The following is a 27,885-nucleotide window of genomic DNA, read 5'->3' as shown; positions in this document are numbered from 1 at the left end:
TCTGAATGGAATCTTGCTACTCTTTGGGGTTCTACATGGAATGTTGCTACACTTTGAAATTCTGCATGGAATCTTGTTATTCTTTAGAATTCTAGAATCTTGCTACTCTTTGGGGTTCTACATGGAATGTTGCTAAACTTTGAAATTCTGCAAGGAATCTTGTTATTCTTTAGAATTCTAGAATCTTGCTACTCTTTGGGGTTCTACATAGAATGTTGCTACTATCTGGGTTTCTGCCAGGTATTTGTGACCTGGACTGGCCACTGTTGGAAACAGGATGCTGGACTCGATGGACCTTTGGTCTGTCCCAGTATGGCAACACTTATGTACTTGGGATTCTGAATGGAATCTTGCTACTCTTTGGGGTTCTACATGGAATGTTGCTACACTTTGAAATTCTGCATGGAATCTTGTTATTCTTTAGAATTCTAGAATCTTGCTACTCTTTGGGGTTCTACATAGAATGTTGCTACTATCTGGGTTTCTGCCAGGTATTTGTGACCTGGACTGGCCACTGTTGGAAACAGGATGCTGGACTCGATGGACCTTTGGTCTGTCCCAGTATGGCAACACTTATGTACTTGGGATTCTGAATGGAATCTTGCTACTCTTTGGGGTTCTACATGGAATGTTGCTACACTTTGAAATTCTGCATGGAATCTTGTTATTCTTTAGAATTCTAGAATCTTGCTACTCTTTGGGGTTCTACATAGAATGTTGCTACTATCTGGGTTTCTGCCAGGTATTTGTGACCTGGACTGGCCACTGTTGGAAACAGGATGCTGGGCTTGATGGACCTTTGGTCTGTCCCAGTATGGCAACACTTATGTACTTCGGATTCTGAATGGAATCTTGCTACTCTTTGGGGTTCTACATGGAATGTTGCTACACTTTGAAATTCTGCATGGAATCTTGTTGTTCTTTAGAATTCTAGAATCTTGCTACTCTCTGGGGTTCTACATGGAATGTTGCTACTCTTTGAGTTTCTGTCAGGTACTTGTGACCTGGATTGGCCACTGTTGGAAACAGGATGCTGGACTCGATGGACCTTTGGTCTGTCCCAGTATGGCAACACTTATGTACTTCGGATTCTGAATGGAATCTTGCTACTCTTTGGGGTTCTACATGGAATGTTGCTACACTTTGAAATTCTGCATGGAATCTTGTTGTTCTTTAGAATTCTAGAATCTTGCTACTCTCTGGGGTTCTACATGGAATGTTGCTACTCTTTGAGTTTCTGTCAGGTACTTGTGACCTGGATTGGCCACTGTTGGAAACAGGATGCTGGACTCAATGGACCTTTGGTCTGTCCCAGTATGGCAACACTTATGTACTTGGGATTCTGAATGGAATCTTGCTACTCTTTGGGGTTCTACATGGAATGTTGCTACACTTTGAAATTCTGCATGGAATCTTGTTATTCTTTAGAATTCTAGAATCTTGCTGCTCTTTGGGGTTCTACATAGAATGTTGCTACTATTTAGGTTTCTGCCAGGTACTTGTGACCTGGATTGGCCACTGTTGGAAACAGGATGCTGGGCTTGATGGACCTTCGGTCTGCCCCAGTATGGCGACGCTTATGTTCTTATGTTAATATTTTAAGCAATTTATGTGTCTTTTAGTTTCCACCAGTGTCATTGCCTTGTGTTTGTATTCTGTATTTCGGTTATTAGTTCAGAATAAAGCATTTTGTAACCTGTTAAACCGTATGATATCTACCGTTTGAGAAGGATCCAATAACGTTTGTCTTTATTTTTAGCATTCATATCATTGTAATCCGATTGTATTATGTAATGTCTTTAAATAAAAACCCAGCTGTATGCAGATAACACTGTACTTTATATTATGATTTAAGCAGTTACATTTATTTTGACTTCACGTTCATTCATAAGCGTAAGATTACTATATTTTGCATTTTCTGTGTCACTTCTGTGCATTACTTTTATTCTATATGACTTGATTAATGTTACATTACAAACAGGCTCATTATCAAAAGAGAGAGACATCCAAAAAGTGACGTAAGTCAGCACTGGACGTTTATCTCACAGAAACGTCCAAATCAGTATTATCGAAACCTCTTTTCGGACATCTTTCTCTGAAGTCTGTCCAAATCTCAAGGGGGTGTGCCAGGGGCGAGTTCAAGGCAGGACTTGGGCCTTCCTAAGACATGGACGTCTTTCAGTGATAATGGAACAAAACAAAGACGTCCAAAGACTAAAACTTGTACGTTTTGAGCTAGACCTGTTTTTATAGCTGGGAATTGAACCCACTTCCCCAGGATCGAAGTCTTCTGCACTAAGCACTAGGCTATTCCTCTACTCCACACAAGAGGTGCCCCAAATGACCAGATGGCCACTGGAAGAACTCAGGGATCACCTCCCCTTACTCCCCCAGTGGTCACTATCCCCCTCCCACCCCCAAAAATGTGATTACAAATATTACTTGCCAGCCTCAGGATGTTATACTCAGGTCAATTAGAATAGCATGCAGGCCCCTGGAGTAGTCTAGCGGTGAGTGCAGTGCACTGCAGACAGGTGGACCCAGGCTTCTACCTCCCCCTACTTGTTACACTTGTGGAGGAAACTGTGAGCCCTCCAAAACCTACCAGAAACCCACTGTACCCACATATTGGTACTCCCTTCACCTGTAAGGGCTATGGTAGTGGGGGGTAGTGGGTTTTAGGTGAGGTTTTTTTTTTTTTTTTTTTGGGGGGGGGGGGGGGAATCAGCAGACAAGGTAAGGGAGCAATGGTGAGATATGTACCTGGGAGCATTTTATAAAGTCCACTGCAGTGCCCCAACGAGGCCCTATTGCTTTCCTGGGCTGTCACTTTTCCACTATTCTACCTGATGCCAAACTTTCTAATTTTTTTTATAACATCTGAGCCTTTTGTCTATTGTTTATCAGTAGATTTGGGCTTTGAATTCAGATCTATAGATGAAAAGGAGGTCTAATTACATATATCTAAATACCAGAGTGCTATTTTTCCATACTTCATAGCAAGAGTTTAAGTTCCCTAATTACCTGTCCCAATGCAACTGAAGCTTTTACCTCCTCAGTGCATGTAAATGGTTTCATCCCTGTGTGGATTCTCTGATGCCACTGTGAGGCTTTTTTCCAACCAAAGCTTTTACCACACTCAGGACATGTAACTGGTTTCACTCCTGTGTGTATTCTCTGGTGCATTGTGAGGTTTACCTTCTGACCAAAGCTTTTTGCCAGACTCTCTATACATGCAAATGGTTTCTCTCCCGTGTGGACTTTCTGATGCACTTTGAAACCATTCACATGTTCTAAGTGTGGTAATAGCTTTGGTTGTAATGTAAATTTCACTTTAGTGTGGATTTGCTTGTGTATTCTGTACGTTTCGCATTTGGATGTATTTGTTTGAAAATGGGCCAAAAAATAAAACATCCAAATCACAAAACATTTTTCCAAACAGCATTTTCAAAAAGGAAAAGAAACTATTTTTTGTAGAAAATGACCTTTCCTGTTCTGATTTTGGACGTTTTACAGACATCATACCATGTAAGCAAAGATGGAATATATCTAATATAATAAAACGCACCCTGAATGTTCTGAAGACAATGTTCTGAAGTCACTCAAACACTCCCTGTAGGGTTCATGGATTCATGGTGTGAAGCCAGCCAGCCGTCTCTGCCCCGCCCTCGCGTCAAACGTCATGACGTCGAGGGTGGAAAAAAAAAAACAAACAAAAGGATCGCACCCACGCACGGTGCGTTTTATTATATTAGATTTACCTCCGTGGTGGCGGTTCCGGCAGCGCAGCGTCAGGGAAGGAGGTGGCGCTCCCGACGTCTCTAGCCTTCCCTTCGCTGTGTTCCGCCTTCTTCTGACGTCGTCAGAAGAAGGCGGAACACAGCGAAGGGAAGGCTAGACGTCAGGAGCGGCGCCTCCTTTCCTGACGCTGCGCTGCCGGAACCGCCACGGAGGTAAATTAAAAAAAAAAAAAAAGGGGTGTTGGGGGGAGAGAAGAGGGTGGGCAGTAAAGTTGAACAATGGGAGCGGGAGGGCAGGGGAGAAACAACAGCATGGATGCGAAGGGGGGGGGCATGGATGCGAAGGGGGAGGAGAAGAGGGCGGGCCAGGCTGGGACATGGGAGAGAGAGGAGCATGGATGCGAGGGGGGGGGTCATGGAAGGGAGAGAGGGGAATTGCTGGAAAAGGATGAATGGAGGGGGCAGGGGACAGAGGAGCATGGATGGGCATGGATTGGGAGGGCAGGGCTCAGGGAGAGAGGGGAATTGCTGGAAAGGGATGAATGGAGGGGACAGATGGGCATGGATGGATATGGATTGCAGAGCAGGGCTCAGGGAGAGAGGGGAATTGCTGGATAGGGATGAATGGAGGGGGCAGGTGACAGAGGAGCATGGATGGGCATGGATTGGGAGGGCAGGGCTCAGGGAGAGAGGGGAATTGCTGGATAGGGATGAATGGAGGGGACAGATGGGCATGGATGGCTATGGATTGCAGGGCAGGGCTCAGGGAGAGAGGGGAATTGCTGGATAGGGATGAATGGAGGGGCAGGGGACAGATGGGCATGGATTGGGAGGGCAGGGCTCACACTCTCTCTCATATATATACAATGTCTTTCTGACTCTCACTCTCACACACTCTGTCTCACACTGTATCACATTCACTCTCTATGTGCCACACAGTCACTCACACACTCGCTTGGTCTCATACACTCACTCTCACAGAGAATCTGTGTCTCACACACACACACTCTCTCTCTCGCACACACACACACACTCTCTCTCACACTGTGTCTCACATACACACTTGCACACACTCTCATTCTCACACACACACTCTCTCACAAACACACTCACACCCAGACTCACTCTCTCACACACACACTCACACTTTCACTCTGACTCTCACACAGTCACTCTCACATACACTCTTCCAAACATACACACTCCGAGGAAAACCTTGCTAGCGCCCGTTTCATTTGTGTCAGAAACGGGCCTTTTTTTACTAGTACATAGATAAGATAAAATAACGAGTTAAAATAATGGGACTAATTAAAAGAAAGTTGTACATGAGGTCAGAAAGATGCTTGAATAGTATCTTAGGGTAGGAATGAATAAACACGCCCGCGGAGCCTTTCAAGGAAGTGTATTCCAGAGTGGGGGAGCTACAACGGAGAAGGCTCGCTGGTGGGTATCACATTGTGTGATGTTCTTTGGAGAGGGTATGGTCAGTGATACTTCTTGGGAGGACCTTAGTGACCTTGAAGATATGTAGAGGGATAATCCTGTTTCGCAAGTTGCCCATTTCCTTTAATATCTGCTAATTCAACCCCTTTGTGTATCATTTACCAAATTTATTTATTGGGATGTATCAATATAGGTGGTGTGCATACATCAATACATTTCACTGAGCCAGCGAAAAACAAAAAGGATGAACCTGCAGCACTAGCACATAAATCCTTATGTTGCATGAGTTCACTTCTACACATTACCCTCTTAATTCTAGAAACTTAGGTGCCCAATTTTGCACTTACCATGCAAAGTTGCAAGCACAAGTTATAGTACAGTGCAAGTTATCTGCTTAATTGATAAATTAGCTGCTAGATGGTTTTAGCCAATTGGTACTACTTGGCATTAATTTGCAATTATGGGCATAACTGCCCTTAGTCAGATTCTACAAATTGAATGCACCAAATTCATAATGCACAACTACAAGGTGGATGTGTACCTGGGAGGGGCATGGGGACTCAAGGGCACGTACCTGGGAAAGGCATAGGGGGTTGGGGCGTGTACCTGGGAGGGGCATGGACAGGTCAGAGGTATGTATCTGGGAGGGGCATGGACGGTCAGAGGCATATACCTGGGAGGGGCATGGACAGGTCAGAGGTATGTATCTGGGAGGGGCATGGGGGATCAGGGCTGTATACCTGGGAGGAGCACGGACGGATCAGGGGCATGTACAGGTCAGGATGTGTACCTGGTAGGGTACAGACAGGGGCATGCCTAGCACATATGCACACAGGCTTGAGAATATTACCAGTTATGCACCTGATAGCAGTTAGCTGTGAGCATTTACACCAGCCACAGAGCTAGCATTAGGGCTTCCACCTAAAGTTAGACATATAACTGTGGACTTTACTCTAGCATTCCATAACGGCAATTTCAAGCAGAATTACCGATACAGAAGTTGCACTTAGAACGCATCATGCTGGTGCCTACCTTTAGCCAACCTGTAGAGAATTACCCCCATGAGGAGGATATTCAGTGGGCACCAGCAACTTTGTATTCACAGGAACAACCTGATTTTCAAAAGGAAAATCTCTGAACATTTTCCACCAGGCTGTGCCATGGGACATATTTACCTCACACTTTCCCACTGCAGAATATGCAGGTTAAAAAAGTAAAGATTTCAAAATAAATCTTTGCATACCTCTTTTCCCACAGCTAAACATCTATTTAAACTCCTGTCCTTGAAGATATCAATCAGGACTGGTCTTCGGCATGCATAAAATGAATTATCATGAGATTTATTTGCATGTATTGGCGGCCATCTTTGAACCAGAACCCATCTTGAGCCATTAAGAATGGGAGCTGAACACCCCCTGCTAACAGTCAGGTAGGCATGCGGGCTTATGGTTCTCCAGTGCAGGTGAGGAATACAGTTTTAGTTTAGTTTATGAATCTTGATACAGCACCTACAGGGCCATCAATGTCGTTTACAAAAAAAGTGCACAAAGACAGAATCTTTAAAACAGAACAAAATTGAAAAAGGCTGGAGGTATTTAGGCACAAGAACGAATGGGACAACACAGTTAATTGTTAAGAAACCAGAATAGAGCAAAACACCCTAAACCAGGGAAACCCAGGTGTGCTCTAAGACTGCTAGCCATCTCCTTGAAACAGGCAGCTCTCGTCCACATTAAAAGATGTACAAGAGTAACTGGCTCTCAAAGCAATGAGCATGCAAAAAGACCCTACTAACCCCCACAGACTTGGGTATTTGGGGGTTAAATTAGAGAATTCTATAGTGAAATGACACATTTGAAAGCATTTCTCACAAGAACCAAATTTCATTTCATCCAGAACTTAAGCAAATCTTTACACAAAGTCCTCTACGCCAGCATAGATCAATAATAACTAAAGTGCATTCATTTCAACTTGCCAGGAAAAGGGCCATTGAAAAGACACTTTCCAAACAGCAAGTCATCAAAACAAATACTTCAATGCATTTAAAAAACAACAACAACAACAAAAAAAAACCCCACACACACATACAAAAATATTCCCCATGGCCATCAGATGAGAACCTCTGCATGCCTTCAATACTCAATGTGTCCACAGAAGTACCAGCCACTCCTCCCCTCCCCGTCACACCAAAAGGCCAATTTTCTGTTTCCCCCTGTAGGAAAATAAAAGTCCTCACAAACAAGAAATTTTAATGCAGTGTCTGCCAATAATGTAACCAGATCCATAGTTCAAAACTAGCTTACTAATTAAAAGCTGGTGGGTTTTAAATAATTCATCTCCTTAACTTGTATTGATTTGATAGTTTAGTGGTTAGAGCCTGGAAACAATATTAAACAGCTTCCTACAGCCTGAGGCTCAGCTACAGCTTGTGCAAGTGAATCACGAACCATGCAAAACCCTGGCTGCTACACGAACATGCTCAGAGAGGACGGGAGAGATGAGGAGAAAAGGGAGAGACGGCAGGTAGACAGAGGGGAGTGTGACAACCACGTAAACAGGAAGAGAAAAGTCAAGCAGACCTAACGAAATATCAGCATGTACACTACACCGTGAGTAATCAAGTGCAACACCTTCACACAGGCAGCTCTCACAAGCCATTTATCACGGAATAGAATGCAGCTCTGCTGGTATGACACGTCTTGACAGGGGCCGAATCCACTAGGTGTTTTGCTGGAAATATTTACACGTTTTTTTGATTTTCATGAACCTCATTCTTATATACCCTTGTGTACACAACTCGTGAATAAATATGCAATCACGATACAAAAAATGTCACAAGAAATGCAGTACTCACCAATGCCGCTGTGAGGTCTCCCTATGTGTTGCAGGCTCATGCCTTTGTTCATGTCTAGGAGTCCGTTCTTAGGCCAAGTCCCAATGGCAAAGCTGTACGCCTTTGAGAAAGGAGACACTAGAATCAGTTACAAGTCACCATAAAAGCATTCAGAAAACAGCTACAGCCTTCCACTACAATCCTGATGATGTAAGTCCAACCCTGACTCTTGTGGTCAGGGGTCCACATTTCTAAAACTGTTCATCACTAAGTGGTCCCACAAATGAGAACCTCAGAAGAGGAGCCCAAACACTTCATTCTTTCTCCTGCACTCTCATTGCAAACCTACTGACCACCCTCTCAACTCTTGCTGGATGAACCAGACTTCTCTGGTGAGCAGTGGTCTAAACCAGGGCGTGTTATATAATACTTACATCATGATTCCCTGCCTGGAAGAGCTTAAAAGGGGGTCATGGATTTGATATACCACCTTTCTGTGGTATAACCGTGAGTTACTTTTTCTGTCCGTAGTGGGCTCACATTCTAGACAGGTAGCAGAAGAAATGGAAGACGGAATGATCTATCTGATCTCAAAGCAAGTGGAAGAGATGGCCAGGAGCAGAACACCTTTTTTGGTCTTGGGGCGGGGGAGTGGGAAGTTAAAAAAAAAAGTTATTTTATTTATTTTATTCCACTTGATATCACTAGGGCCTGCACATAGGCATCTAAGCGATTTCAAAAAATTAAAATTGTCTGCAGTTACCCATACTACTACTACTTGACATTTCTAAAGCGCTACTAGGTTACGCAGCGCTGTACAATTTAACATAGAAAGACAGTCCCTGCTCAAAGGAGCTTACAATCTAAAGGACAAATGTACAGTCAGTCAAATAGGGGCAGTCTAGATTTCCTGAAAGGTATAAAGGTTAGGTGCCGAAAGCAACATTGAAGAGGTGGGCTTTGAGCACAGATTTGAAGATGGGTAGGGAGGGGGCTTGGCGTAAGGGCTCAGGAAGTTTATTCCAAGCACAGGGTGAGGCGAGGCAGAATGAGCAGTTACCCATACAAGTGGTACACATAATAAGAGGGGTGAGAAAAGAGTAAAACTGAGAGATTATGCAGTAGAGGGGGGAAAAGATTCAGAAAAGAGTTAAGCTTTAAGTGATTTCTTGAAGGCAGTGACTGTCGGTCAGTTCCTGATATACAGAGGGAGTTCATTCCATAGTTTGTGGTCAAGATAACTGAAGGCACAGTGTCGAGATGTTGGGGTGGAGGGCTGAACGAAGGAAACATTGGGGGTATTGGGGATGAGGAGCTTGTTAAGGTATGAGGAAGATGAGGAAAGGCGTGATTTGTAAACCAGCAGAAATTTGTATTTGACTTGAGAAACGATGGGAAGCCAGTGTTCAGATTGAAGGCTGTGGTCAAACCTGCATGGACTACGAAGAGTTGTAGTCTCTTAAAGGAATAAAGGAGGATCCCAGTATAAAGTGAGTTACAGTAGTCGATGTGCGATATGACAAGGACCAGAATGAGAGGACGTAGGAGGGCCACAGGGAGGAAGGGGCCAGAGCCACAAGGTGAAGGACTCCGCCTCTCCATTTAAGCAGGTGGAGGAAAAAGAGGTAGAAACGATTGTGTGTTCTTTAAAAAGAAGTCCATTGTGGATCTATGCAATTCTCAGGTGCTTAGGAAATTATCATCTTCTATTGCACCTATGTTGAGGTTTATTGTTAATGCATCAATGTCCTCTGGTATTTTTTCCTGGTTTACTTAAATTGGCTATGGTAAAGTCCCTTCCAAAAAGTAATATGGCAGATTTGACTCTGCCTGCTAGTTATAGACCAATATCTGTTATTACTTATGATTGGGAAGGTGAATGAGAAAGTAGTGTTGACTCAACTAACAGAATATGTGAATGATAATCATACTTGATGGGTGCCAATATGTTTTTAGGCAAAATCATAGTGTGTAGACATTATTATTGTCCACACTAGATGGAATAAGAAAAGGAATGGATAGAGAGCTGGTTTACTGTTTTGTGATACTGAATATCTCAGCGGCATTTAACACAGTGATTTAGGGGTATTATCATCGTGGTTGACTCATGTTGGGATTGAATGAGCAATGATTCAATGATCTGAATCATATTTGTCGGGGCAAAGTGTACAAATACAGATAAAAGAAGAATGTTCCTGACGATATTTGATGCATATTAGGGTACCGCAAGATCAGCCCTCTCTGCATTATTGTCAACATTTAGGGTTGATTTTTTAGGAACTGCATGTCAGTTACAGAACGTATGCAGATGACATTCAGTTCTTTTTCCCAATGTTAGACTCTACTGAGGAGATAATAGAGACGTTAAAATTTTGTCTGGATAAGGTGAATTGTTTGATGAGGAAGAATAAGTTGGCTCTGAATTTATTGAAAACCGAAATTATGTTGATAGACAGAAATGCACATTTAGGGCCTCCTAGGGAGCTTTCAGTGGAGGGGAGTCAGCTTCAGCGACAGTGGAGGGGTTTGGGTGTGATCCTTTACTACCTGTGTAATCTATCCCTCCATCGACAATCAGGAGTCAAGAGTGCTTTTTTTCGGCTTCGCTTGATTAGTAAAACTGTAGAATAGTGGTGTAAACATTAATATTAACAAAGCTGGATTATTGTAATGCGTGGTACCTGGGAGTAGCCAAGAGATGGTGATTCACAAATGTAATATGAAACTGAACTACTACTACTACTTATCATTTCTATAGTGCTACTAGACGTACGCAGCGCTGTACACTTGAACATGAAGAGACAGTCCCTGCTCGACAGAGCTTACAATCTAATTAGGATAGACAACCCCTGAGAAAGTCACACTGTATACAGTGTAACACCAGAGAAACAAACAGAAATATATGTCCCTCTATACTGTGCCAAATTTAAAAGAGAGCAGATATAAAATTTCAAAAATCCAATATACTCCAATTGCTATAGTACATTAAAAATCAACAAATAAAATGAAAACAGAAAATAAGGCGGTCCCTTTTTATTGGACCAACATAATACTTTTGACTAGTTTTCATAGGCCAAAACCTTATTCTTACAGGACAAGCATACCATAACAGCAGTATACTGCCCAGACCTGAAGGAGGTGGTTTTGGCCTCCAAAAGGTAGTCAAAAATGTATTTAGGTCAGTGGTCCCCAAACATGGTCTTGGAAGTACCCCGGGCAGTCAGGTTTTCAGGATACCCACAATGAATATTCATGAGAGATTTGCATGCACTACCTCCACTGCATACAAATTTCTTTCATGAATATTCATTGTGAGTAACCTGAAAACCTGACTGGCTGGAGTGCCTCCAAGATCAGGATTGGGAACCACTAATTTAGGCCAATACAAAGGGCATTGCCTTATGTTCCATTCTACGTATATTCATTTTTGAAGTGGACTAACAGCTACCACATTACTTCACCCTAAATTAAAAATAAAATCCTTGAATAATATCAGGAAGCATTTTTTCACAGAGAGAATGGTAGAAGCCTGGAATGCCCTCTCGTGGGAAATGGCGGAGATGAAAACAGTAACAAAATTCAAAAATGTGTGGAATAAACACAAAGGAATCCTGCATGGAAGAAATGGAACCAAACCAGCTTAGAGGTGATTAAATGGCAGCACCAGTAATTGGTAAGCAAAGCCAGTGCCGGGCAGACTTCCATGGTCTTTGCCCTGATCACAGCTGCACAAATTCAGCTTCAATACTTGGAGAACAAGGCCAGTGCCAGGCAGACTTCCATGGTCTCTGCTCCGACCATGGCTGGAGAGATTTGAACATATGAATAGCTGGGTGAGACCAATGGTCCATGTAGCCCAGTATCCTGTTTCCAACAGTGGACAATCCAGGTCACAAATACCTGGCAGAAACCCAATTAGTAGCAACATTCCATGCTACCAAACTCAGGGCAACCAGCGGCTTCCCCACATCTGTCTCAATAGCAGACTATGGACTTTTCCTTCAGGAACTTGTCCAAATCTTTTTTTAAAACCCATATGAGCTAACTGCTGTTACTGCATCTTCTGGCAAAGAGTTCCACTTGATGAGTGAAAAAATATTTCCTCCTATTTGTTTTAAAAGTACTTCCATGTAACTTCATTGAGAGTCCCCTAATATTTGTACTTTTTGAAAGAGTAAAATATCGATTTATTTCTACTTGCTCTACACCACTCAGGATTTTGTAGACCTCAATCATATGCCCCCTCAGTCATCTCTTTTCCAAGCTGAAGAGCCCTAACTGCTTTAGTCTTTCCTCATGTGAGAGGAGTTCCATCCCCTTTATCATTTTGGTCGCTCTTCTTTGAACCTTTTCTAATTCTGCTACATCTTTTTTGAAATATGGTGACCAGAACTGAACGCAGTACTCTAAATGAGGTCACACCATGGAAAGATACAGAGGCATTATAGTATTCTCAGTCTTATTTACCATCTCTTTCCTAATAATTCCTAGCATTCTGTTTGCTTTTTGGGTCGCCACTACACACTGGGCAGAAGATTTCAGTATATTATTTACAATGATACCTAGATCTTTTTTCTTGGGTGTTGACCCCCAAAGGTAGACCCTAGCATCTGGTAACTATGATTCGGATTATTCTTCCCAATGTGCATCACTTTGCATTTGTCCACATTAAATTTCATCTGCCATTTAGATGCCCAGTCTTCCAGCTTCCTAAAGTCTTCCTGCAATTTTTCACAGTCCATATGTGTTTTAACAACCTTGAATAGTTATGTGTCATCTGCAAATTGAATAACCTTACTTGTCGTTCTGATTTCCAGATCATTTATAAATATGTTAAATAGCACCAGTCCCAGTCCAGATCCCTGTGGCACGCCACTATTCACCCTTCACCATTGACAGAAATGGCCATTTAACCCTACCCTCTGTTTTCTAATAACCAGTTCCTAATCCCACAACAGAACATTGGCTCCTATCCCATGACTTTTGAATTTTCTCAGGATGGGCTGGAGTGGGGCTTCAATGACAGCTTCAGTAGTTGGGAGAAGTAGGCTAATGCTGGGCAGACTTCTATGGCCTGAGCCCTGAAAATGGCAAGGACAAATCAAGGTCAAGTATGCATATGTAGTATCACATCATACCTTATGTTATGAGTTTATCTTGTTGGGCAGACTGGATGGACCGCAGAGGTCTTTATCTATCATCATCTACTATGTTACTATGATGCTCATAGACTTATAAAATTGCTTGCAGTTCCAGCACCAGAACAGCAAAGGGTATGTACAGAAATGAGTTCAATGTTCTCTTCTGCATATGTATATCTTTCTGGGAGCCTGGCTGTTCACCAGTGCACAATCAGTTTTTCTCCATCTCCCTCCTGAAGCACTTAAGTGCTCTGGCAGCACCCTATGAATGTCTGAGTATGGGAATAGCAGAGATGAGGAGCAATGGCAGAACCTGGCTGTCCTTACTGTTATTGTATCTGACTTTGAATAAAATGTGCCCTGTAGGGCAGGAAATGTACAGTCGGGTGATATACTGGCACTCACTGGCAGAGCTCAGTTGCTTGGCATAGCTCCTAACAATGGGAGTCAACCACGTGCACTGGAGCAAAACAGCTTCCAAAGAGCAGCAGGCGGGAGATGTTAACAACAAACAGCTTGCATGTTGGAGGAAGGCCAGGCTCCCAGGCAAGGATGAAGATGGCTGATCAACAGAATAACAGCCATCCTCCTCACCTGTGCAGACTAAACTCATTCTGTGCAAGATCTACAATACAGTATAATAGCTTATATAACACAAGTACCAGACAGGTGGTTTACTGCGGTTTACAATTATATTATATATTATATTAAACACAATTAAAACTTAAATACTTAAGATCAATACAATGCTTATAGACCGCATATACCCTTAATCGGTTCACAATGGATAACAGCAAAAAAGAGAACCTGAAGATACAAAATTTAATAATCATAAACAATCTAAAAAATCTCATAAAACAAATGTTTTGAAATAGCCAAGTTTTAAGACGCTTTCTAAACAGTGAATAACCAGTAAATGTTCTAATATCCATAGGAAGATCATTCCAACATCTTCATGACCTGGAAAGTAGACATAAAAATTTTATATTTTTTTCTCTTTCCCTGTCAGAAAATGTAGTAACGTTCGATTCCTTAGTCGTAACATATCTTTGGAAGGTGGAAGGCACACAAGGAAAACCATATTTTGTGGAGTCTGTCTATTTAAAATTTTAAGTACTACAGTACATACCTTAAAGCCCATATGGCCACCAGTAAAAGCACACATAATCTTTGATAATAAGCGGTGATACCCTATCAAAATTTCTGGCAGAATATACCAGTCTCATGCTATATTCTGCAGTCTGTAATTTCTTCAATCATGCATCTGAACAGCCTGCATATAGCGTATTATAATAATTTGAGCAACCATTAATGCTTGAATAATTAGTTTAAACTGGTCAAGCTCTAAACAATCCCAATGAAGTCAATGAAAACTTCTCATACATAAGTACATAAGTATTGCCATACTGGGAAAGACCAAAGGTCCATCATGCCCAGCATCCTGTTTCCAACAGTGGCCAATCCAGGTCACAAATACCTGGCAAGATCCCAAAAAAGAACAAAACATTTTATACTGCTTATCCCAGAAATAGTGGATTTTCCCCAAATCCATTTAATAATGGTCTGTGGACTTTTTCTTTAGGAAGCCGTCCAAACCTGTTATAAACTCCACTAAGCTAACCGCCTTTACCACATTCTCTGGCAACGAATTCCAGAGTTTAAATACATGTTGCGTGAAGAAACATTTTCTCCGATTCGTTTTAAATTTACTACATTGTAGCTTCATCGCATGCCCCCTAGTCCTAGTATTTTTGGTAATCAATAGAAATAAAACATGGAAAATAAAATAAGATGATACCTTTTTTATTGGACATAACTTAATAATACATTTCTTGATTAGCTTTCGAAGGTTGCCCTTCTTTGTCAGATCGGAAATAAGCAAATGTTGGTAGATGACAGTATATATAAGTGAAACATCAAAGCATTCCAGTGACAGTCTAACAGGATGGGGTTGGATAGGTGAGAGACAGGAAGAGGGAGATACGCATGAAGACAGGAGGGTGACAAAGCAGTACAATTTTATGGTTTATAATGTGCTAGAAAACCGAGATCTTTGTTAAGTCCTGTCTGGTGGGTGTAATTTAGTATTTTTGGAAAGCATAAACAGATGCTTCACATCTACCCGTTCAACTCTACTCATTATTTTATAGACCTCTATCATATCTCCCCTCAGTCGCCTTTTCTCCAAGCTGAAGAGCCCTAGCCGCTTTAGCCTTTCCTCATAGGAAAGTTGTCCCATCCTCTTTGTCGCCCTTCTCTGCACCTTTTCTAATTCCACTAGATCTTTTTTGAGATATGGCGACCAGAACTGAACACAATATTCGAGGTGCGGTCGCACTATGGTGCGATACAAAGGCATTATAACATCTTCATTTTTGTTTTCCATTCCTTTCCTAATAACACCTAACATTCTATTTGCTTTCTTAGCCGCAGCAGCACACTGAGCAGAAGGTTTCAACGTATCATCAATGACGACACCTAGATCCCTTTCTTGATCTGTGACTCCTAACGTGGAACCTTGCATGACGTAGCTATAATTCGGGTTCCTCTTTCCCACATGCATCACTTTGCACTTGCTCACATTAAACGTCATCTGCCATTTAGACGCCCAGTCTCCCAGTCTCATAAGGTCCTCTTGTAATTTTTCACAATCCTCCTGCGATTTAACGACTTTGAATAACTTTGTGTCATCAGCAAATTTAATTACCTCACTAGTTACTCCCATCTCTATGTCATTTATAAATATGTTAAAAAGCAGCGGTCCCAGCACAGACCCCTAGGGAACCCCACTAACTACCCTTCTCCATTGAGAATACTGACCATTTAACCATATTCTCTGTTTTCTATCTTTTAACCAATTTTTTTTTAATTTTTTTTATTTATGATTTTACAATTTTACATCCATTTCAAAAATGTAATAGATACAAAAAATATTTTTTAAACATACTATAACATACCATAGGAAATATAATCATTCTTATATTGACCACAAACTACACCACATTACGAGGCAAGAAACTAGGAATAACAAAATAAAGGAAAAATTAATTGAGTTTAATTTACTCTGCAAGAGGAAGAAAACCCTGACTACTCGCTAGCCGATTTAACAGCATATTTAAAGTGGGGCCTCAGGTCTGATCACCAATCTTACTATGTTCTTTCGAATCTATATATATTTGCATTTTTCTGGGGTCAAGAAACATATAATTAACACCACCAATAGACACAAAGCATCTACATGGATACTTTAGGACAAATGTTCCAGATAAAGCGAGAACTCTTGGCTTAACACCAGGAATTCTCGTCTGCGCTTTTGTGTCTCTTTATTAAGATCAGGGAATATCTGGATCTTAGCTCCAAAAAAAGATGCATTCATATGCCTAAAGTACAATTTAAAGATGTTATTTCTATCAAGCTCAAAAGCGAATGATACCAGGAGAGTTGTGCGTTCAGTAACCATCTCCAGTGAACTCTCAAGGAACTCTGTCAAGTTCAGATCTGGTTGAGGCTGAGAAATCAGGGGTTGAGATTGAATTCCAAATATATAGCGAGCCCCGGTGATGGGCGGAAAGCCCTCCACAGGGATTCCTAGGATTTGTCCAAAATATTTTTTTAGCATATCTTTAGCAGGAATTAGAGGAGACTTCGGAAAATTAAGGAATCTCCCCTGATTATCTAAGTATTCCATTTTCTTAACTATAGTGTCTCTGTCCTTTACCAAAGTTCCTGTCAGATCCTGTAATTTTTTAAGCTCTCCTCCCAGTGTTTAACCAATTTTTAATCCACAATAGAACACTACCTCCTATCCCATGACTCTCCAATTTCCTCTGGAGTCTTTCATGGGGTACTTTGTCAAACGCCTTCTGAAAATCCAGATACACAATATCAACCAGCTCACCTTCATCCACTTTTGTACACCCCTTCAAAGAAATGCAGTAGATTGGTGAGGCAATATTTCCCTTCACTAAATCCATGTTGACTTTGTCTCATTAATCCATGCTTTTGAATATGGTCTGTAATTTTGTTCTTAATAAAAAAAAGGGGGTAGAGCTTATTATAATCAGAAACATGACTTTCAAATGACATGGTGCAATTCAAAACTGACTTCCACTGATGTTACCAACAAAAAACATGTGCCATTAATATTTAGGTTTTTGATATAAAGACAAAAACTAATCACCAAGATGTCATCTATAACTGAACTGACCATAATGTAGAGGCACAGACGTTGCTACCTCTTTGCCACCATCATTCCAGTTGATATGCTGTTTGCCACAGCTGCTTCCTATGATGTGAAGCAGCGGCACCAAAACAGAGCAAAGCCAAGGGGCCTTCCGTCTCACTTGCACTGCTTCATGCTCTACGGGTTGTGGTCCTGCCTTTCAAAAACAGGAAGTGACTTCAGAGGGGGTGGGACTGGGACTGGCAGAGCATGCAGCAGCACATGCAAAATGGAAGGTCCTACAGCTTCATCTCTGCTGCTGCTACATATAGCAGGAAACAGCTGTGGAAGAAGAGACAGTGAAGTGTGATGTGGGGAGGGGGGAAGGGGAAGAAGAAGAGAGGCTGCATAGGGGGAGAGGGAAGAACAAAATGTTTGCTGGCAGGTGGGGGAGGCTGGGATGCTGGACATGGACCAGGCAGTAGGGTAACAGATGGATGATGATGGAATAGTATGGACAAGGAAGGGAGTAGGAAAGGTAGGCTGTTCCAAAGGAACCGGAGACGACGTATGTAGAAAGTCAAATCTTTATTCAATTGAAAACACTGACATACTTGACTCTGACTCGACACAGCTGTGTTTCGGCGCAAAAGCGCACCTTCATCAGGAGCCTATAAAATGAAATGTATTTTTAAAAAAACAATAATAAAACATTGATACAATAATATCACATATATGATGGAATAGTATGGGAAAGGAAGATATTGGCTTGAAAGGAGAGTTGGGTGAGTGGTAAAGAAGGGAATTATGGAGGTGGAGGAGGAGAGAAAGGTTTTACAAAGTACAGATAGGGACACAAAGGCGGATGCTGGATCCTGTTGGGAGTACACAGTCAGAGGGGATATGATGGTGAGGAGGATTAAGGAGGCAAAGGCAAGATGCTGAACATGGGAAAAACAGAGTCAGGAGACAAGGGGAAGATGCTGAATGGAGGGGTGGACGGATAGAAAATGCTGGACAAAAGCTGGGTAAGGGGAAAGAGATGAGATGCTGGATCAGAAAAGGATAGAAAGAAAGGGAATATGCTTGCTCAAGGGGAGAAGGGGAGATGGTGACAGTAGGGTGAGAGAAGGCAACGGGATGGGGGAAGAGGGTGGTTACTGGAATAGGATGAAGGAGACATTGGCTTAGAAGAGGGGGGGAAGAGAGGGCAGATGCTGGATTATGTATGAAGAAAAAAGGGAAATAGCCACAGGGCTGTGTTCTGTCCCCTCTTCCCCTGTTTGAGTCCGCTTGCCACCCTCATTCTTACATTTCTATACTAATGATAATCTCCTTGATTTCCCTATGAACCCTGACTCCCCCGATATTGGTCCTCTACCTGAATGCCTGGCTCACACCCGCTGAGTTCTCATCTGAATTTTTAAACAGAGATCACAATCAGAGGGGTCATGATCTGGCTCAAGGCACCAGATACACTAAGGGTGGGGATCCATGAGAGAAATCACCCAATGACATTGGGCGCACCTCTCAAAGCCACTGGGGGTCTTCTGTGACACCGAAAAAATAATCTCAGACAAATTAAACTCCTCAATCTTGAACTCTCAAAAAGGGGCAGCATTCAAATTGAGGTTGGGGCTGTGGTCTAAGCTGAGCAACCTCTCCCAAAAACAAAGAAAACTTTAAAAGGCCTAAAAACTCTAAGAAAATAAAAGGGGGTTGACTAAGAATGAAAAGGAGAGAAATTAGGAACAAAACAAAGAAAAATAAATCCATATGGGAAGGTACTTTGAAATAACAGCACAGCGTGAACAGAGAACACGTGAACTCGTAAACTCATGCGTCTTGGGGGGAAGGCACCAGCGCATGCACAGTGGGAGGCTTCTAGAAGTTTCTACATTACTCGCTAGTCAGTGTCCGAACCAGGCTCCACTGGATGACATCACCCAGATGTAAGATTAAGAAGTCCTGCTTGTGCTCAGAGAAAAAGATGGGCTACGTCTGGTTTGTCTGGATAGTAACACGTGCACACACGTAACAGTGCATCAACCATTCAATGCTAAATAAAAGTTCAATTATGTCTTCAAAGCAAACTATGTCATTTGTCATTGCTGCCTGGACCATCAGATAAAAGAAGTTCAGCCCAAAGCCGTAGAAAAGAGTTGTGATTCTTTAATGTGCATCATGAGGGTTTTATTGTACTTTATGTATCAAATAACCTTGGTCCAAAGACTCATTTTGGCTTCTAAAAGAAAACTGATGATTCATTTTTATTAATTTTACTGTCCGGTTCAATGAAGTCTCAGTACAACAACAGAACACCGAGACGTCACTGAACACTGTTAAAATCATCTTGCCACCGGCCGGTACTTTGAGGCATTCATTATTCATCTAATGACATGCGTGAAGTTACATAATGCTTCTATCTGGTCACATTACTTAAAATTTCTTTTGTCTTTACTAACACGCCAAATTATTCCTTTGCTGTGGAAAGTACCAAAAATGCCAGAGACGATGTTAAAAAGCAGAGCATGAGAGACCATGCAAGCAGGGCCGGTCTTAGGCAGAGGCAACCAAGGCGACCGCATAGGGCCCAGCGCCTAAGGGGGCCCCGCACGGCGCGCCTAAGGGGGCCCCGTGCAGCGCCTCAACTCTGCCTCGCTCGTGCCTCCGCTCCGACCTCCGCCACTGCTCGCCTTAGTCGCCTGAGATGATCCCCATTTCCGCGGCTCGGCCACTCCGCTCCCGCCACCACCGGCGCGGCATCCACCCCCGGCTTGGGCCTGCTACTAATTGTAGTGGACTTGAACTGAATAATTTCTGGGGAGGGGAGGTTTCATGATAGCATTGTGCTTATTATTTCAAATTGGTTTGCATAGGGCCTCGCACATGCTAAGACCGGCCCTGCATGCAAGTCCAGTGCTACTGACCAAAAGCATGCCTTCAGCTTCCTGGGACAAACAAGATATGAAAAAAATCCTTTGTCCAACCAGAAAAATCCTAGCTTAGACATTATTAGAAGCTAGCTCTACTCACATCTGCATCTTCCTGATTCAGTCATTCACAAACAGTCTAATCAGGACCTACCAGTAAACCACATCTAAACTCCAAGTACTGGTTCTACTTCACTGCTTGCTGGTCTACATTCTTCTGCTCCCAACTCCCATTTTAGCCAGTTACATGCTTCCGGGGATAATTAATAGATACCAGCACTAATCCTACTGGGGCATGATTGGCAATTAAACCTCCTAATTAAATCTATGCATAATTCACTAAAATTATAGTTTATGTACACAATAGGGAGTTTATTTGGTCTTCCACAAATATATTTGATGTCTTTATTGCTGAGTATCATCCTGTGAGCCACGGCCCCAGTCTCTTTAGAGCAGAGCTTGAGCTGTCCTATGGGGGCCATGTTGAAAGAGAATTGCCAAGCCTGCATTCTATAATTATATCTGTATTAAAGGAGACCTGCCTTGTTCTCCTTCTGTTATGTCCTTAGTATAGCCTTACTCTATATTGAAGGGAAACTGGCAAGGTTACAGTCCTGTATCAGAGAATGGCCGTATCCTCAGGCACTGATCTACCCTTGCACCCTGTAAAGCTTTTGGCACTTGCTCAAGCTCTTTCACATGCCAATCGCCACGTGCATGAACTGCACCAGAGCCAGAGCACATTAAGGCCTGTGGCACAGAATGAGGCATGTGGATTTCCAGGCCCAGTTATGTTTAACTATTTCTCTGGGTTTCTCTTCTCTGCAGCAATATTTTTAAAATCTAGTTTACTAGTGAAGGTCATTCTTCTTCACGGTGAAAGATCTAAGCAAATCTAGCAAAGCAGACATTGTGGAGGTGAACTGACCACTGAAGGTCAAGTGTGCACTTATGCATATTCAAAGCTGTCTGTAGGATCGATTGCTTTCTAATTGTTTTCCCTGAGTTTTGGAAGAAGTGCCAGGAGCATTGATCAGTTCTAGATGAGGTCGCTCACTCTTTAAGGGTGGGAGACTTAGTGTGTGTGGGGGGGGGGGGGGGGGGGGGGGGAGGGGGAGATTATCATTCGAGAGCAGAAGCACAGAGAAATGAATGACAAGATGACAGCACGGAACAGAAGGCACTTAAAAATAAACTGTCCAGTTCCAAGGCTTGTCAGAAGTAATGACAACACTATGGGTGTAAGCAACATGGAAGCGTTAAAGATTCAGGGCTGACAGGGTGAAAATTCCAGCGAGACCATCAAGGCCTCTAAGATGTGACCAGCAGCACAGCAATGGTGATAAGCATGCTTGACCCACCCCCAAAAACTTGCAAGTTCTCATATGCAGTAAGCTCTGCTGAATGGTGCTGAGAGGTTTCCACATTTATTTTACAGATTTTTAGCCTGCACTATTAACTCCAAAAACAATCATATAAGCATGCTCTCAAAAGAATAAACAGACATACTGCTTTACACCTTCACAAAACACTACTGCTTTTATAGGTGGGATGCGGTGTGGGAATTTGCTGAGGATTAATTGATAGTTGGGGTAGACAGGTTTATTTTATTTTATTTACATTTGTACCCTGCGCTTTCCCACTCATGGCAGGCTCAATGCGGCAGGCAATGGAGGGTTAAGTGACTTGCACAGAGTCAGAAGGAGCTGCCTGTGCCGGGAATCGAACTCAGTTCCTCAGCTCCCCAGGACCAAAGTCCACCACCCTAACCACTAGGCCACTCCTCCACTGTTGCTACTATTTGAGATTCTACATGGAATGTTGCTATTCCACTAGCAACATTCCATGTAGAAGTCGGCCCTTGCAGATCACCAATGTGGCCGCGCAGGCTTCTGCTTCTGTGAGTCTGACGTCCTGCACGTACGTGCAGGACGTCAGACTCACAGAAACAGAAGCCTGCGCAGCCTTCTACATGGAATGTTGCTAGTGGAATAGCAACATTCCATGTAGAATCTCCAATAGTAGCAACATTCCATGTAGAATCTCCAATAGTATCTATTTTATTTTTGTTACGTTTGTACCCTGCGCTTTCCCACTCATGGCAGGCTCAATGTGGCTTACATGGGGCAATGGAGGGTTAAGTGACTTGCCCAGAGTCACAAGGAGCTGCCTGTGCCTGAAGTGGGAATCGAACTCATTTCTCCAGGACCAAAGTCCACCACCCTAACCACTAGGCCACTCCTCCACTGTTGCTACTATTTTAGATTCCACTAGCAACATTCCATGTAGAAGTCGGCCCTTGCAGATCACCAATGTGGCCGCGCAGGCTTCTGCTTCTGTGAGTCTGACGTCCTGCACATACGTGCAGGACGTCAGACTCACAGAAACAGAAGCCTGCGCAGCCTTCTACATGGAATGTTACTAGTGGAATAGCAACATTCCATGTAGAATCTCCAATAGTAGCAACATTCCATGTAGAATCTCCAATAGTATCTATTTTATTTTTGTTACATTTGTACCCTGCGCTTTCCCACTCATGGCAGGTTCAATGCGGCTTACATGGGGCAATAGAGGGTTAAGTGACTTGCCCAGAGTCACAAGGAGCTGCCTGTGCAGGGAATCGAACTCAGTTCCTCAGTTCCCCAGGACCAAAGTCCACCACCCTAACCACTAGGCCACTCCTCCACTCCTAGGTTGAATGTACGGGTTATGTTTCTATTATTGTATAAAAACAACGTGCAGATTGTTTTATAAATTGTAACTTGTTTCAAACAGTGTGGATGGTAAGGTATATAACAACATATTTTACAGTGGTCTAAGTATTTATAAAGAGCTGGCTTGAAGACCCTTTCCCTTATATCCCTGCAGCCAAAAGTCCTCCACCAACGCCAGGGACCTGATTCATGAAGAACTTTTTCTATAAACACTATCTTTGCAAGTCAGTCTTTGTATGTGGATAAGCAAAATTATGGGAGGCCAGGTTACAAAAGAAAAATAATTTTTCACACTAAACCGATTTGACCCTATTCCCTAAGGCATAAAAAGTTCTGCTTATGATGTGAAAAGCTTGCTTCTTTCTCTATATGAAAACCTTTCATACCTTAATGTTATTTACATTCAAATGAAAGCAGAATGCTTCACCTTGAAAAGAAATATATTTAATGAATATGTTGCTGAAAATTAAAAAAAAAAATCTTCAAAAATTCACAAAAGGACGGAATCAAAGCAGAACTTGTAAGGAAGGGATCCTTCACTGCATGGATCTGGTGCAGCTGAATCTGCGGTCTCCCCGAGTACCTCAGTTACTGATGGTATTATGCACACTGAATAAACTCCAGGAATTATGTGCCAAAAAGAAAAATCAAAATAATGCACCAAAATAAAACAACATACTAAACAGAATATTTGCAATATTCTGTTCAGTTTTGGAGGCCTTATCTGACTTGAAGCAGTTCAGAGAAAAGCGACAAAAATTATACGGTATTTGCACAAGAAGATTTACGAGAAGAGACTTGATGAACTGAATATGTACACTCTAGAGGAAGGGAGGGATAGGGGTGATATGATGCAGATATTTGTGTACTCCATTTCGTTTTTAGGCAGAATAGAATTGTTTTAATAAATAAATATTTGAAAAGTATTACTAAGCAAAACTTTTCCAGAAAAGGGAAAGGACATGAATTGTTACTGGGAGGTCAACTTAAGAGTAATGTCAGGAAAGTGAATGATACATACCTGTAGCAGATGTTCTCCGAGGACAGCAGGCTGATTGTTCTCACGACTGGGTGACGTCCGCGGCAGCCCCCACCAACCGGAAGAAGCTTCGCGGGCGGTCCGCACGCGGGGCACGCCCACCGGGCATGCGCGGCCGTCTTCCCGCTCGTGCGTGACCGTTCCCGCCAGTTGAATGACAAGCAAGAAACAACATGAAAACGCAACTCCAAAGGGGAGGAGGGAGGGTAGGTGAGAACAATCAGCCTGCTGTCCTCGGAGAACACCTGCTACAGGTATGTATCATTCACTTTCTCCGAGGACAAGCAGGCTGCTTGTTCTCACGACTGGGGTATCCCTAGCTCTCAGGCTCACTCAAAACAAGAACCCAGGTCAATTGAACCTCGCAACGGCGAGGGTATAACAGAAATTGACCTACGAAGAACAACTAACTGAGAGTGCAGCCTGACCAGAATAAATTCGGGTCCTGGAGGGTGGAGTTGGATTTACACCCCAAACAGATTCTGCAGCACCGACTGCCCGAACCGACTGTCGCGTCGGGTATCCTGCTGGAGGCAGTAATGTGATGTGAATGTGTGGACAGATGACCACGTCGCAGCTTTGCAAATTTCTTCAATAGTGGCTGACTTCAAGTGGGCCACTGACGCTGCCATGGCTCTAACACTATGAGCCGTGACATGACCCTCAAGAGCCAGCCCAGCTTGGGCGTAAGTGAAGGAAATGCAATCTGCTAGCCAATTGGAGATGGTGCGTTTCCCGACAGCGACCCCTAGCCTGTTAGGGTCGAAAGAAACAAACAATTGGGCGGACTGTCTGTGGGGCTGTGTCCGCTCCAAGTAGAAGGCCAATGCTCTCTTGCAGTCCAATGTGTGCAACTGACGTTCAGCAGGGCGGGTATGCGGCCTGGGGAAGAATGTTGGCAAGACAATTGACTGGTTAAGATGGAACTCCAACACCACCTTCGGCAGGAACTTTGGGTGGGTGCGGAGCACTACTCTGTTGTGATGAAATTTGGTATATGGAGCATGAGCTACTAGGGCTTGAAGCTCACTGACCCTACGAGCTGAAGTAACTGCCACCAAGAAAATGACCTTCCAGGTCAAGTACTTCAGATGGCAGGTATTCAGTGGCTCAAAAGGAGATCTCATCAGCTGGGTGAGGACGACGTTGAGATCCCATGACACTGCAGGAGGCTTGATAGGGGGCTTTGACAAAAGCAAGCCTCTCATGAATCGAACGACTAAAGGCTCTCCAGAGATGGCTTTACCTTCCACACGATAATGGTAAGCACTAATCGCACTAAGGTGATTCCTTACTGAGTTGGTCTTGAGGCCAGACTCCGATAAGTGCAGAAGGTATTCAAGCAGGTTCTGTGCAGGGCAAGAACGAGGTTCTAGGGCCTTGCTCTCACACCAAACGACAAACCTCCTCCACTTGAAAAAGTAACTCTTTTTAGTGGAATCCTTCCTAGAGGCAAGCAAGACACGGGAGACACCCTCCGACAGACCCAACGCAGTGAAGTCTACGCCCTCAACATCCAGGCCGTGAGAGCCAGGGACTGAAGGTTGGGGTGTAGCAACGCTCCGTCGTTCTGCGAGATGAGAGTCGGAAAACACTCCAATCTCCACGGTTCTTCTGAGGACAACTCCAGAAGAAGAGGGAACCAGATCTGACGGGGCCAAAAGGGCGCTATCAGAATCATGGTGCCGTGGTCTTGCTTGAGCTTCAGTAAGGTCTTCCCCACCAAAGGTATGGGAGGATAAGCATACAAGAGGCCGGTCCCCCAATGGAGGAGAAAGGCATCCGACGCCAGTCTGTCGTGGGCCTGTAGTCTGGAACAGAACAGAGGCAGCTTGTGGTTCGTCTGAGAGGCGAAAAGGTCCACCGAGGGGGTGCCCCACTCTCGGAAGATCTTGCGTACCACTCTGGAATGAAGCGACCACTCATGCGGTTGCATGACTCTGCTCAGTCTGTCGGCCAGACTGTTGTTTACACCTGCCAGGTATGTGGCTTGGAGGAGCATGCCGGACTGGCAAGCCCACCGCCACATGCCGACGGCTTCCTGACACAAGGGGCGAGATCCGGTGCCCCCTGCTTGTTGGTGTAATACATTGCAACCTGATTGTCTGTCCGAATTTGAATAATTTGGTAGGACAGCCGGTCTCTGAAAGCCTTCAGTGCGTTCCAGATCGCTCGGAGCTCCAGGAGGTTGATCTGCAGATCCTTTTCCTGGAGGGACCACAGACCCTGGGTGTGAAGCCCATCGACATGAGCTCCCCACCCCAGGCGAGATGCATCTGTCGTCAGCACTTTCGTGGGCTGCGGAATTTGGAATGGACGTCCCAGGGTCAAATTGGTCCGGATGGTCCACCAGAGCAGTGAAGTGCGGCAACTGGTGGAGAGGCGGATGACATCTTCTAGATTCCCGGTGGCTTGAACCCACTGGGAAGCTAGGGTCCATTGAGCAGATCTCATGTGAAGACAAGCCATGGGAGTCACATGGACTGTGGAGGCCATATGACCCAGAAGTCTCAACATCTGCCGAGCTGTGACCTGCTGAGACGCTCTGGTCTGCGAAGCCAGGGACAAGAGGTTGTTGGCCCTCGCTTCGGGAAGGAAGGCCTGAGCCGTCTGGGTATTCAGCAGAGCTCCTATGAATTCCAGAGACTAGGTTGGCTGGAAATGGGACTTTGGGTAATTTATCACAAACCCCAGCAGCTCCAGGAGTTGAGTAGTGCACTGCATGGACCGGAGGGCTCCTGCCTCCGAGGTGTTCTTGACCAGCCAATCGTCGAGATATGGGAACACGTGCACTCCCAGCTTGCGTAGATACGCCGCCACCACCACGAGGCACTTTGTAAACACTCGTGGGGCAGAGGCGAGCCCAAAGGGCAGCACACAATACTGAAAGTGCCGTGCGCCCAGGCGGAATCTGAGATACTGTCTGTGAGCTGGCAGTATCGGGATGTGAGTGTATGCATCCTTTAAATCCAGGGAACATAGCCAATCGTTTTTCTGAATCATTGGCAGAAGGGTGCCCAAGGAAAGCATCCTGAACTTTTCTTTGACCAGGAATTTGTTCAGGCCTCTCAGGTCTAGGATGGGACGCATCCCCCCTGTTTTCTTTTCCACAAGGAAGTACCTGGAATAGAATCCCTGCCCTTCCTGCCCGGGTGGTACGGGCTCGACCGCATTGGCGCTGAGAAGGGCGGAGAGCTCCTCTGCAAGTACCTGCTTGTGATGGGAGCTGAAGGATTGAGCTCCCGGAGGACAATTTGGTGGCAGGGAGGCCAAATTCAGGGCGTATCCGCACCGCACTATTTGGAGAACCCACTGGTTGGAGGTTATGAGAGGCCACCTTTGGTGAAAAAATTTTAACCTCCCTCCGACCGGCAGATCGTCCGGTACGGACACTTTGAGGGCGGCTATGTTCCCGTGGATCCAGTCAAAAGCCCGTCCCCGGCTTTTGCTGTGGAGGCGCAGGGGGCTGCTTAGGCGCACGCTGTTGACGAGAACAAGCGCGCTGGGGCTGTCCCTGTGCCTGGCGAGGCCTTCGGGCCGGCTGGGTGTACCTACGCCTTGCAAAGGAATAGGGCGCAGCCTGCCGGGCCCGGGAAAAACGTCCACCTGCTGAGGTGGATGCTGAAGGCGCCCGGTGGGAGAGCTTGTCGAGGGCGGTTTCCCGCTGATGCAGTTGGTCCACCAGCTGCTCGACCTTCTCACCAAAAATGTTATCCCCCCGGCAAGGGACGTCGGCCAGTCTCTGCTGGGTACGGTTGTCCAGGTCAGAGGCACGCAGCCATGAGAGCCTGCGCATCACTATACCTTGGGCCGCAGCACGAGATGCCACGTCACAGGTGTCATAGATACCCCTGGACAGGAACTTTCTGCACGCCTTCAG

At 44.2% G+C, this 27,885-nt stretch overlaps 1 protein-coding gene across 1 annotated transcript in view; it reads right to left on the bottom strand.

Moving 5' to 3' along the window:
• Positions 1-7,957: 7,957 nt before the first annotated feature.
• The window catches only part of ERI3 (ERI1 exoribonuclease family member 3), a 249,393-nt gene continuing 229,465 nt past the window's right edge, over positions 7,958-27,885 (bottom strand). Inside the window, exon 7 of the mRNA XM_030205573.1 lies at positions 7,958-8,137. Within this exon, the coding sequence (XP_030061433.1) occupies positions 7,958-8,137 (180 nt within the window). The remainder of the gene's footprint in view (positions 8,138-27,885) is intronic.

The sequence above is a fragment of the Microcaecilia unicolor genome, chromosome 6, assembly GCF_901765095.1.
Source record: "Microcaecilia unicolor chromosome 6, aMicUni1.1, whole genome shotgun sequence".
Lineage (NCBI taxonomy): Eukaryota > Metazoa > Chordata > Amphibia > Gymnophiona > Siphonopidae > Microcaecilia > Microcaecilia unicolor.
Note: the sequence above shows the minus strand (reverse complement) of the source record. Positions and strands in the feature narration are given on the sequence as shown.